The following is a 12849-nucleotide window of genomic DNA, read 5'->3' as shown; positions in this document are numbered from 1 at the left end:
GCTGGCCCTGATCCCGCACGCAGTAAACAATCGCACAAAACACACCCACAGCGGTCTGTGCTCTCCATCCGCCCTCCTGGCCATCTCCTCAGACCTCCCATTCTTCGCTCTCCTCCGACAGGGCCCCTAACAATCTCAGGCTGAGAGAAAAATTGCCACCTACCCTCACCCTCGTTTAAAGAAAAAGATGGGGGGAAAAAGAGCAGCAGCAGGAACCTCAGGGGTGACTCTCCCTCCGCACAAAGCACTTGCGCACACCATTCCCCTCTCTCTTTGTTGTGGTTCTCTGTTGCTTCTGGCCACGTGGTTCAGCTGAGTAACTCGGGCCTGAAGGTTTACAGCCAGGACCCCAGAGAAGTGGTTTGGGGACGAGGAGATTGTCTTCGGGGAGACCAAGAGCTCGGGACAGAGGCGGGAAGCGGGTCCTGGGCAGCGGAAAATATACTTAGAGAAGGGAAAGCGGCTGGGTAGCAAATACAAAAATAGAAATAATTTGGGGGAGATGCCCGCCGGGCTTTCGCGCCCGCTCTTACCCCCCAATTTCGGCAGGTTCCCTTTGGCCTCCCGCGCCCGGGCGCCCCCTGCCGGCAGCTTTAGCAGCGGGCAGCGCGCAGAGGGCACGTGGGCGTCCACCGGGCGCGGGGGACACTGAGGGGACTCCCGGGCACACTCAGAACAGCGGGCACGGCCCCCTGGCGGCGGCAACGTAGTTATCTGGTGAGTGGCGCCTCGTCCCTCTGGTCTGGCGGGCTCACGGCTGTCTTGCTAAGCACTGCGGCCGAGTAGGGCAAGAAGCCACTCTCCGATCGCGGCGCTGCGGCGCTGCAGCCAAAGTCCGAGCCCCCAGCGGCCCCCGCGCCGCCGCCGCCGCCCCCGCCCCCGCCGCCCCCACGAGAGCCCAGGGCTGCGGCGGCCGCTGCGGCGGCCGCTGCGGCGGATTGACTGCTGTGGCAACTGAGGCACGAGCAGGGCGCGGAGCCGCCGCTGGGGGGCGCCCCAGCCGCCGCGGCCGAGGACGCCGCGGCCGCCGCAGCTGCTGCAGCCGCGGCCGCCGAGGCCGCGCTGTTGAGCCCTGCGGCGGCCGCGGGCGTCTGGTAGAGGCCCGGGTGACGGAAGCTGCAGAGTAGCTCCGGCCGCGAGTAGGGGTGCGAGAGGGCGCGGAAGGTGTCCAGCGGGCGGATGGAAGTGGCAAAGGGCGATGAGGCCGCGGCCGCTGCTCCGGAGGCCGCCGCGGCAGCTGCAGCAGCCGTGACGCCCACGTGCGGGTAGTAGTGCAGCGGCACGTGCGAGTGGAAGGGGTAGGGCAGGCTTCCGGTGGCGGCCGCGTGCGTCATCATGTAGGTGTAGAAACTGGGGTCGGCTGGGTGCGGCCACGACATGGCCAGGCGCTGCCGCTTATCCTTCATGCGTCGGTTCTGGAACCACACCTGCGGGGAGAGCCGCACCGCGGCCCGAGTTAGGGAGCGCCCCAGCCCGCGCCCCGGGTCTCCCCGCCCCTCTGGGACCTCTGAGTGACCTGGCCTATTCCCCTCAGACAGGACCCAGCTCCCAGTCCCCTCTGCCGTCCCAGCTGGGACAGAGCTGGCGGCAGTGTGGGCCGCTGGGCATACCCTGCTCAATAAAGATTTTTCTACCCTGTGTCCTACTGCTGCGGCCCCTCGGGCTTCTGCTCCCTTACTTTTTGATGCGTTTTCTCGTCCCGACCCAACCTTTCCTCTCCTTCCCACCACCCACCGGTACCAGTCTCTCAATCCCAGAACCTGAAAGGCGATTCTAGGCCTCCTTTGAAGAGAGGCTGCTGTGGCAGCTTTTGTCAACGGTCTCTGCGCGAGGTGTTGAGTTCTCTGAGCTGCAAGAACCTGCCCGGAGGGTCACGGGTCCAATTTTGATATTGAAGGGATGGTTTCGTTGGAACCACTTGCCTCAAATGAGTGGCGGGAATAGCATCCTCTTAAACTGGGAAAGGGACTTTCCTACCCCTCCCAACCCGATATCTAATGAAGACATCATTCTCTAAATAAAAGAGAGTCCGAGGAAACGAAGGGAGATCTCCAAACCCCTCCCCTGTCCCGTGGTGTTTCCTGTTTTCTTTTTCTAGAGTGTCGGATCCTCCGTGAAGTAGTCACAAAGTCGCCCAACCTCCCGTCTATCTCTCCTGGCCATATAATAAAATTAACCACCTAAAATATATAAATAAGGACAATTTCATTGTATTGTCTCCAGGAGGTTGCCCTTTTCCCGTTGCCCCGGAGAAAAATGTTTAGGAAACTACTTTCTTAACCCAATCGATTTTTAAAATACAGTATCCTTTTATTCGTGTTGTAACGATTTCTGTAGAAAATTAATCTCCAAGATCAAGAGCAAATGAAAAGTTCCACGTCTGGTTCGTACCAGAGGAACAAAGACAAGCCGGCTCTGCTGCCAAGGGGAAAGGGGAGCCATGGACATGGGCTAGGGGCACCTGGACATGGGCGAACATTTGCGGCATGGGCTCCGCCATTCCGGGCCTTCTCAGGTCAGCCAGGCCGACCAACCCTTCGGATTCGGCAGCTGAGAAACATGCCAATTCCTTTCGTGACTCTCTCGCGCGGGTTTTCTGGTCCGAGCTAAATCTAGCCACCCAGAAAGGAGAAACAGAAATCAACCCAGACACCCCCAGGGAGGCTAGAACAGGCGCGCTCTGGAATCGATACCTTGATGGTGGTTTCGGGCAGGTTGAGCGCAGCGGCCAGCTCACACCGGCGGGGCCGCGATACATAGTTCTCCCGGTAGAACTCCTTCTCCAGGCGCGCGATCTGTTCGCGGGTGAACGCCGTGCGGTAGCGCCGCACCTGATCTGCACCAGAGCCGGAGCCGCCCAGCGCCGCGCCCCCACCGCCGCCGCCTCCATGCAGGCTGCTGAGGCCCGTGCCCGACGCAGACGTCGTGGTGCCCGCGGCCGAACCGCTTTCCGCGTACCCTGGCAAACAAACGGCCGACAGCGCATGAGTCACTGTAGGGCCGAGATCCCCGCGCTGGGGCTGCGCGCGGATGAGGGAAGCCGGGAAAGGAAGGAGAGGCGCTGCCTGAATTGATGGGGTCTGTCATGCTTACAAATTGCTGCCGTTAATGGAATCAATAAAGTTTGGAGAGCACTTCATAACCAAATAATAACTCAATTAGGTTTTTTTTTTTAATAATTGGAAAATTTCAACTCAGTGGGAAAATTGGCCAAGAGAAAATGCCACATCTAGGGGCAGTTTGGGAAGCTCTGGATTTGCCATGATCTGGAGACCACCAGGCATTTTTCTGTATGGCCTCTCTCATCCTTTGACAGTCTTTTGGGTTTGTTTAAAATGTTAAGATTCGAGAGCCAGCAGCCGCTCAAACCGGAACCATTGGGGGGGGGGGGGGGTGGACCTTACTTTTCAACTCTTTTTCTCCCGCTGATCCAAGCGGGTCTCCCAGAGGCTCCTGCCGAGACTCCCCCGACTTACTCAGAAGGACCCTTCCACTCGGCCTTGGGAGCTCAGAGGCAGAGGAGACCAGAGCAGCTGCTCAGGAAACTCTTTCCCTAGCGCGACTCAGCGGCAGGCTTGGGGTCGGTCGGCTCGCACCGGCTTTTAGAGCCGCGCGCAGAAACATTTCTTTCGGACTGAGGAGCCAGGGCAAACTGTCAGGGGGGCCTGCAGCCCCAGGCCTGAGCTTCTTTGAGAGACAAGGATTAGAGCCTGAGAGCATGGTTCCCCGCAGGCGTCCCGCCCCCGCTTGAGCCCGCTCTCTGCAGCTAGCGGCAGGGGGTGGGAAAGGGGCTAATCACCAGGAAGAGCAGGCAGCGGCCCGGGAGGAACAGGGAGGATGGGACTGGAGAGCGCGGCGCGGGAGGCTCAGTTACCTTTGCCATTGTTTTCCTTAAGCGGCGCGGCGCTGAGGCCGCCGGGGGAGCGCAGCGCCGAGCAGCCCACCTCCACGTCGCTGCTCATATCCGCCTCGGCGGCCGCCTCTGAATAATGGCTCGGCTTTTTGCGGCCCTCCGCGGCAGATGCGATTTCGGAGGAGACGGTGCTTTCGCTGCCCGGGTGCTGAAGGTTGAACAAAGTGTCTATTTCGAATTTGCCCTTGGCAGGCAGGTCTCCCAGAGCGCTGTGCAGGGGGGCGGATGGCAGGCGCGGGCTGAGGCGAGCCGGGTGCTGCGAATTTTCCAGGGCCTCGAGTACAGCATTGCCAGCTGAGTCGTTCAAATTGGAGAATCTCTTGCCGGCCGTGGGGCTGTGCAGCCCTCTCTCCATCAGAATCATCTCTTTTCTTATTCTTTCCATCATCTCAGCTTTCTAAAAAATATCACAGTGGTCCGGCTGTCCCGTCCTAATGATGGGCTGCGCCTAGGGCTAATTCTCATTCAGCCCCAGCGAGTGCCTCTAAATATTATTATCTCTTTTGGAGGGAGGCGGAAAATTTGTGGAATGCCAGAGCGAGGGAATGACTGGTCAAAATGACCCATACATCCTTCCGAGCCCAAGATGTCATTCATCAAAAAGTAGCGCTCCCTCGTCATTAAGGTACGAATGACGCCGTTCGAATAATCATTTATTGTAACAGGTTTATAAGCAAATAAATACACGCTCCTGTCAGTGGGTAATGAAGGCGGCTTCGGAGCAGACAAATAGATCCAGGTAGGAGGCTTGAAAAGACAAGAAGTGAGGAGGAAGGCTCCGGTCCTTTGCCCGCTCAAAGCCGGTTCTGCTCGCCCGGGGGTTTGGCCTCGGGGGTGAAATTGACAGTCTGATTAATAGAGCGCTCCGCGGCACATTTCCCCCTTCATTTAGGGGCATCATTACGTTCTCAGTTTGCTGGGTTGCCCCTTAGGTCCTAATCATGCAGCGCCTTCCTCATTTTTCCTCGGACACAGATACGTGTTAAGTAATAGATAATGCTTTGATTTTTCCAGAGTAGATCCTCGGGAAGCTTTTCTTTCTTTCTTTCCTTCTTTCTTTCTTTCTTTCTTTTTTTTTTTTTAACATTTACAATTGGGAGGGGGGTGAGGGGTGGACAAGGGGGAGGATGTAGGAAGAGTTGCGTAAGGACGAAGACCTTGCGCTCCTGTCTGAATTACTTATCTTTTGAATTTCAGAACCACATATGTATTTTTATTTAACAAATAAGACACCGACTTCTCTGTCTCCCCCACTTCGCCTCAGCCTGTCTGCTCTTCTCCCACCCAGGAGAAAGGGGGGCGGGGGGAGAGAAAATCTTGTAGACTTTTGAAAGCAGTTTAGTGCTACGTGGCTGGGGAGGTGCGTTCGGCCCGCGCCTCCAAACGGAAATCATTAGGTCCTCTCTGATTTTTTAACACCGTTTGCAGAGTGAGTTCTGAACTTGAAGTCCCGGGCTTTTTATTTTTATAATCTTGTTGATGGATAGGCTTCTCGCCTACGGATTTTCCCTGGGGGAAATGAACTCTGCTGGACGATTTCATAGCAGAATTCGACAGCTAACTTTAAACGCAGTCGCGATTTACAGCGCCATATGGGCCGCCCCAAATCCACTTTTTACGTTGCCAGCTTTCCCCCTCCCTCCTCAAATCAAATTGTTTGTGGCCAAGTTGCCGGATTTCGAGGTCAAATGGGGGAAAGAAGAGAGCCTTTCCCTCTATCATTCCTCTGCCCTCTTCCCCACTCAGCTTTTCTTTCCTCTTTCCTCCCTTCCCCCACGCCAGCCCCTTACCTGTAGCCCTGGGTATTCCCCTCGCTGACTCCCGGCGTGGAGAGTCGCGGACCAGCCTCGCTGCTGCTCCTCACGGCCTGACCTTGGCGGCTGAGCCTCTTGGCGATAACTTTGATGGTCATAATGACGCTGGTGGCAACCATTTTAACGAAGATCAATCTTTACTCAAGGCCGTCGCACGTCTCCTCCCGCGCTTGCGCCCCACCCTGCCCAGACCCCAAATGCACTGTGCCGGTCCACCCGCCAGCAGCCCCAAAGGAGAGAGATCCACCGCCACAAGCGGGAACAAGAGAGCATAGGGACGGGACACTGAGGTCGGCCTGCAAAAGCTTCCAAAGCAGCCGAGAGACCCTGGCAGTCTGGGCGCTGGGCGCGGGTCCTGCATCCCCGCCTCAGCACCAACCCATACCCCAACTCTGCCCCCCCTTTCCTCCCTGCTGCCACACCCAGCACATCGGGGTGTGTTAGGGGCAAATCCGGGATCTATTTGTCCATCTCTCTGTTGGCGCTTTCCTTTTAACCTTGGACCCGTTGGGGGCGCGTCAGGAATGTGAGGGGAGGCGAGGTGTGAAGTATATTTATATACATTTATATATGTAGTCAATGCCAAAAGTTTCTCTCCTTTTCCCCTCGGCGCCAACTTATTTCAACAACGCGAATTTTGCTTAGAAAATCAATTCCACCTCTTTAAGGTAATAAATGGAGTTCTCCCCCAAGGTGAGAAATGGGAAGCTGGATAGGCACGCCGTGGCTGGGGAGGTGAGGGGGTGGGGGGACGCGGAGTGAGCTTCGGGTATCAAGAGGCCTTGATTCGGCATCCACCTCCGCCCCTCACCCAGAGGCCACCGGACTCAGAGCACTACAAGCCCTTTCGAGCTGGTTTTCCGGCCCTTCACGCGGTCAGAGCTCAGCCTTGCGGATGCCCCCACCTCTCCTCTCTGCTCCACTGTCCAAGCGCCCAGCTCTCCAACCACTCCTGGCAGGCCGCGCCCAGCGGAGGGAAGTCGCTGATCTGGAAACTGGAAAGGGTACCCCCCCCCAGTCCCACTTACTTTGGGGACTGAATGGGACACCTCGGTCTAGGCTCAGATTTGTGGTGGGGACCGGGGGCCAAGGCCCTGGAGTAGGTGGGTTCAGGCGGAGGCGCGACCTGGGCGGAAGTCGTGGAAGCCTTTATTGCTGTCGTTTGGCGCCCCCATCTGTTTTCCTGGTGGTTTTGGCGGCTGTGCGCAGCTTTCAATCGCAGAAGCCGCTGCTGAGGGCTGAGCTGGATACAGCGACCCTTCCTTTTTCACCGGGCCAGTAGGTCCCCTACTTCCTCCCTTTTTCTGGTCCCAATGTCTGCGCCTCTGCCTGTAGAAAATCCTACCTCGGTCTGTAGTAAAGGGAACACGCCTTTTCTTAGGCACACCTTTAATCATTAGGGTTTTGAAAACTATATTGCACCTTCTAAATAACACTAATATTTTGTATTCTAGCACGTTTATTATGAAAAATACATTTGAGAACATGTCAAGGAAATTGCTCACAGTACAAGGCACCTATTTTTCCCCCACTAAACTGCGTTTAGAGGACAATGTTTCATAGGAGGCTGTGAAGATTCCATTACAATATTTAAGTCCCCTTTATTTTAGATTCCACACCTACTAGTAGTAGTAATATTGGTCAACTTATATATAGCTTTCACTTTGAAGTTACAAGTGCTTTTTACATATATTATCTCCTCTAAAGCTCACAGCAACTCTAGAAATAAATTGTATTATTTTCCCTTTATCAAAGGAGAAATCATCCACACAGAGAGATTGGAGGATTTCCTCCTGATGTAAAATTATCTTTGATAATATCCACGTTATACAGTATTTAAAAGCTTTGGGCACCATTTTTGGTTGGTTTTCTCATTTTACATGGTTTTCTCATTTTACATATATCTCCTTTAAATTCGGGCCTACCTGGAAACATTGAATCTGTGTAGGATAGTGAGAAGATTAACACAGCTCTGTTGGTGTTTATTAATGAAATGCCCAAGCCTTGCAATTCTCCCAGAAAGTTCACGTGAAACTGGGAATGGGCTTGTTAAATATCCCCACTTTTTTTAGACATAACTTTTGTGTCATGAAGGCCTTCTACCTACTACCAAGGTACAGGACTCAATAAAACAAGAAAAGGATCCACCCCATGTCTATGTAGTTTGACAGGGATTTTTAATATGCATTGAGGGTGAGGGTGCAGAAAGGACTTTCTCCAAATGGACTGGAAAGCAATTTTTGCTCAAAAGGATGAATTACATGAAAGAGGCCTAATTTGGGGCAAGGGTAGGCCTTCAGACTAAATATTTGTTTCTTGAGGAGCTGTAGGTTCTCCACTTTTGATCGACTGAATATAATAAAAATTGGTCCCTGATGCTAGAGAAGAGGGGAGGGTCACCTGGTCCACCCGGCCTGGCTCCCGCCTTCCGCGTGGAAGGCTCCCAGACCATGGGGCCAAAATCTCCAGGCCCACTTTGCGTGGAAAGCTCCCTGGAGGACTGGGTCCGCTGGCTAGAGCCTCGGCTGCGAACCCCGGGCTTATTTTCTTTAGGCTAAGTGAGGTAGGTCCCCATGGCTTGGAGGTTTCGGTTGTTAAGGGAAGACACTGGTTTGGGGACTCCAGGCCAGACTCCTTACTGGCAACGTTTTGCTGCCATCCTTGGCAAGCCAGCCTTGAGCTCTCTGTCTCTCCCAGATTTCTCTGGCTGTGTCTATTTCTACTCCCCCTTCCTCCTACAATCCCACACCCCATCAGGAACGGCCATGGGTGGAGGATGGAGGGGTACTTTCTCCATGAACTCTGGGGCTACCTAGACACGCTGCCTGCCTAACGCGTGTGTTCCCTGAGACGCGACAGGAAAACTTGCAGGGACATCTAGCGCCAGGCCTGGGGAACTGCGTGCCGCCCATCCAGGACGCTAAACCTGACCGCTAGCTCCTTCTCTTCCTTCCCTGCGCCACCCCACCTTCACCTTACCCCGCGCCCCTTGGTGATTAGGCATTTCCCTAACCTTCAACCCTTTGCTCCGCCGGCGACCACACGTGGATTCCCTGTAGAGACAGCGAAATTGGGGGAAGGAGGAAGAAAATGGGAAGGAGGAGAAGATTCCCTTTCATCCCAAAAAGCGACGGAGTGAGCACTTTCTGGAGTTCAGTTAATAATATTGCTAGACAAGTGTATTGCAAGAACAGTCTCACACCTTGAGATGTGGACAAAATAGCAGAAAATTATTTGCGGTTCCAGCTTTTGTCTTGCCAAAAGAGCAACAAGTAACCCGGGTTTGGTTCTGGGCCCACCCTTTCGCGCCTCCTCCTCAGTGAGACTAGCGCTTCTCTGAGAAAGACGGCGCTTGCTGTGCTTAATTCCCACCAGGAATGGAGGAGTCCTCTCCATCCCCAACAGGGGCAAGCTGCCTTGTGGGAGGTAAACTTGATTTCACCAAATAACGCTTTGGGTTTGGAGAGGGTTTTCTTTGTTGCGAACAATTTACATTTAATAATTTGTTGCTAAATCCAAACAGAATACTCTCAGACCTAAAAAGTGCTCAACTTAGGATTCCTGTCTGGCTTTTGCTAGAGACCTCTTTCTTTACCCTTGGTTTGTTGTTGTTTTTAAAATCCTTTGGATATTTCCAGCCTGAGTAAAACTGGGTATTGTCTGCAGAGGGAAGATTAGTTCCCAAGTTGTCAGGGCACAGACTTGGTTTAAGAACACTGTCCAGCCATATTCACTGAATTTAAGACTTTAGTTTGGAATTAAAACTCTATTTCTACACTGAATTTTTGACTTCTTACAAGTTAATTAGGAGGGTGTCCTGGATAACACTTTCAAAGAATTTCCCAGGACCCCACTGTGATAGGACTTGGTAATTGTTGTCCTGGCCCTAGTGGTCACTGATTATGTGGTTAATTGAGCTCACTGCTGTCTTCACAAGCAGAGGAACTTATGTTCTTCAATAAATCTAAATTACAGCTTGCATCTATCCAATCTCCACTCCATGACAGGGACATGATTTGAATCATCTACAAGGAGGAAAAAAGAATGTGACTTTCAGAACATGACTGATTCCCAAAAAGGGTGCTTGTTGAGGAAAAGGAGGAAGGGGAGTAAGTGATGAGCGAAGAGGGCAGAGCTGATCTGACTCTCTCTGTCTTTCTCTCTCTCTGGCATAGTGGGTCAATGAAGGGCTATACTGAGTTTCTCACAAAAACCAGGAATGGTGGCAAAACTGGTTTCACTGAATAACACATCAAGGTTTGGAACCATTTATGGCTGCAAAAGATTTTCATTTAACAAAGACTATTTCTGTTGTTAAAACCCCAACCTAATACACCCACACACATACACAGTCTGTGCTCCTGGCCAGTTTAAGAAAATTATTCCCATTAAGTTTAAACCCGGAATCAGTTCGGACATAGAGTATACAAGCTAAATGAAATGTTTCTGCAAATTCAGCCTCAAAATTCCTTCCCTAACTACTACCCCCGCTTGTAAACTCTGTGTCTTATTGGTTCATAAAAAGAGCCCTGACTTTGCCTGGTACTCAACCACAGCCCTATAATCCAATAGCAGTGGCTGACCTGGGGTGCTGGGTTTAAAGGCCCTCATAGGTCTAGTCAGAGCCTCTTTCCTAAGGGGAATTCCCTCTCCCAGGACATAGGGCTACACTGGAAGTAGGTTCAGTAGCAGGACTGCAAGAGGCCATGCTCTTTATTGTTCAAAGTCTCCCTGGTCTCTGAACATCTGAGAGGTTAAGCAGAGAAACTCCAAGTCCTATGAGAGTCCCATAGGGCAACTGGAGGCAGGACCACCATTGAAAATTGTCTTTCAACCAGGGCATTAATTCAAACTTTCCTCCCAGTCATGCAGAACTCAATTTGCTGCACAGATTATGAAGCCAAAAGTGGCATGCTGTCTGAAAACAGCAAAACTTGACAAGCTCTTCCTTCCTATCTTAATTTCACTTCCCTCATTTTTAAGCATATAATCGGTTTTTAAAAGGTATTTATCAGATAGAATATTGCACAGATGTCCCAGGGTACAAAATCACAGGGATAATCAGTTTTAAGACAATGAAAGTTCATTGGTTCCAATTATGTCTTAGAAATATTTCAATGAATTTGTTTTCTGAGGTCACAGAAAATAATTTCTAAGTATCTTTGTTTTCCCTCTCTGAGAAAAATGAAAGGGAGACGAAGGAAAAGTAAGCACATTTCACAGTAGCATGCCATGATTGGTTTGGTACCAAAAGTGTTGGGTAAAGAGAACTCAGCCATATTCTTCTAAAAAGTCAACAACTCTGTCACCTAACCCTAACTGGAATTTTCTTTAATGCCGATGCAGCTTCCATTGCTAACTTTTGCCTTCTCTCAAGTGGCCAAAATTGTTTTCATCAGCAAATTCCTATTCCCTAAGATTTTCTGCAAATGCTTAGGCTCCTCCTGTCTCATTTTGATCATGAACATGTCTAGGACTTCAAAAAGGTCAAATTCTCCCGCTTTTCCTTTCCAGCGCCCCTCTCATAACTTTCCCCTTTATTTGAGCCTTTTATGGTTACTGGGTTTTGCGTGTCAACACTCCCAACACCAGCAGCCCACCCTGCAATGCCAGGCCAGGCCCAGGAAGACTCTTTTACTCTGCCCCACTAATAGGCCCAGGCTCTTTTATTCTGCCCCATCCATATTTTGTCTTGGACCCAGGAACAGCTGGTCTAGGTGACAAGCTGGACTCACCAATCACAGGCTCAGGGGAGTGATTTTCTTGGAGATGGGCTGGCCTGGGAGTTGATACTACAGACTCAAATGGGCTCACTCAGAGGGCTCCTACACCCATCCCAGAACCTTAAACTAATCCGATGTTGCTCTTAAAGCGGAACTTTAGATTCAACGAAAAACCCACATTAGCTCCTTGTTAATGGCTGAGATGGAGAATGGTGGATTGGGGCTCAGTGGCTGAGGAATAGCACAAGGCATTAAGAGGGGTCAGGACAGTGATCTCGCTGGACAGCCCACCCCAACCCCTGAAAATCAGAACCAGTTACTCTGGGCTGCTCCTATCACCAGCCCCGACTTTGCTTGGGGGAAAACACCCCTTAATTTGCCCCTGTCCCGTCTCTGCAGTTGGCAGCTTGGAAAAGAAAGCGAAACAAAGGTCCCTGGGAAAGTGAAGTTTTCAATTAATTGGTGTGAGTGACGGACGGGGGTGGGTGGTGGCTGCAGGCGAGGCGCTTAACTTTTGCGCCTGGCAGCGGAGTGGCTTTCGCCTGGAACCCTTAGTTGAGTTTTTCTGCGCGCGGGGGGAGGCTGCGCCAGACCCAGGGAGCCCAGCTTGGGAGACGACTCCCAGCTGGCACGAGTGTGGAGGCGAATAGCGTGGACCAGGCTTGGAACTTTTCTCGCTGGGTTAGATCGTCAGGTTCGCGCGTCGAGTCTTTTCGTCTCCTTGACTTATTTTTAAGTGTCTGCGCCTGGCCCCAAGGGCGCTTTGTGAGCATTTTCCAGGCGGACATAAGCAGGGTCTGCTCCAATTGGTCTTAATTCGGAGGATCCCCTGAGATAACATGCGTGAGATGCCTTTGCCCCGGTAGCAAGGTCGTGAAAATTAGCTCCCTTAGGTTTGAGGTCTAGGTCAGCCAATCCAAGCGATTAAGCAACAGAGTGAAAAATTGGTCTGTTTTCACACCATTCTAACCATCTCTGTCGTTTGCCTTCATTTAGTTGTGCAGCTTAGGGAGCCGAGGAGAGGTGGCAAAAACAGCCTTGGCGGAGACAAGGCGCAGGCCTCAGCGCCCGCCTCAGTCGCAAACAGGGCCTAGGATGGTTGGTCGCGCAATCAGCTCTTGGGGGTGGCTGCGGAGCAAACGCCAGGGTCCCGGGGAGGGCGGGAAGAAGAGGTGGGCTGCTCAAGGGGCTGGGGAGGGGTGGGGGCGGGGTGGGTGGGTCCAGAGGGGAGCGGGCCAGGAGCCAGGCTCTCCCGCGCCCCCACCCCCACGTGGCCCCGCGCAGCCAATGGCACGGCCCCGAGCAGGAGCCCTCGGGGAGGGAGGCGGCCCCCCGACCGGCCCAGGCCCCCTCCCAACCTGAACTTCGTTTTTATAAACGTCCCGCGATGAGCTAACCT

At 52.7% G+C, this 12849-nt stretch overlaps 1 protein-coding gene across 1 annotated transcript; it reads right to left on the bottom strand.

Annotated features, from left to right (window-relative positions):
• Positions 1–710: 710 nt before the first annotated feature.
• On the bottom strand, positions 711–4487 carry EVX2 (even-skipped homeobox 2). Its single transcript, XM_036255073.1, has 3 exons — positions 3875–4487; positions 2694–2959; positions 711–1427 (listed from the first exon to the last, which is right to left on the bottom strand). The coding sequence occupies exons 1-3, from the start codon at positions 4299–4301 to the stop codon at positions 711–713; spliced, it is 1410 nt and encodes a 469-aa protein (XP_036110966.1). The 5' UTR covers positions 4302–4487.
• Positions 4488–12849: the final 8362 nt, after the last annotated feature.

Source organism: Molossus molossus, unplaced genomic scaffold (assembly GCF_014108415.1).
Source record: "Molossus molossus isolate mMolMol1 unplaced genomic scaffold, mMolMol1.p scaffold_m16_p_11, whole genome shotgun sequence".
NCBI lineage: Eukaryota > Metazoa > Chordata > Mammalia > Chiroptera > Molossidae > Molossus > Molossus molossus.
The sequence above is the reverse complement of the archived record's forward strand: the minus strand, read 5'-3'. Positions and strand labels throughout refer to the sequence as shown.

Excerpts from the sequence above, each read along its gene's own strand:
- EVX2 (XM_036255073.1), bottom strand. The coding sequence starts at position 4,301 with ATGATGGAAAGAATAAGAAAAGAGATGATTCTGATGGAGAGAGGGCTG. Across the intron at positions 2,960-3,874 it reads TAAGGAAAACAATGGCAAAG|GGTACGCGGAAAGCGGTTCG; the intron begins GTAACTGAGCCT and ends TTTGTTTGCCAG. Across the intron at positions 1,428-2,693 it reads TGCCCGAAACCACCATCAAG|GTGTGGTTCCAGAACCGACG; the intron begins GTATCGATTCCA and ends CTCTCCCCGCAG.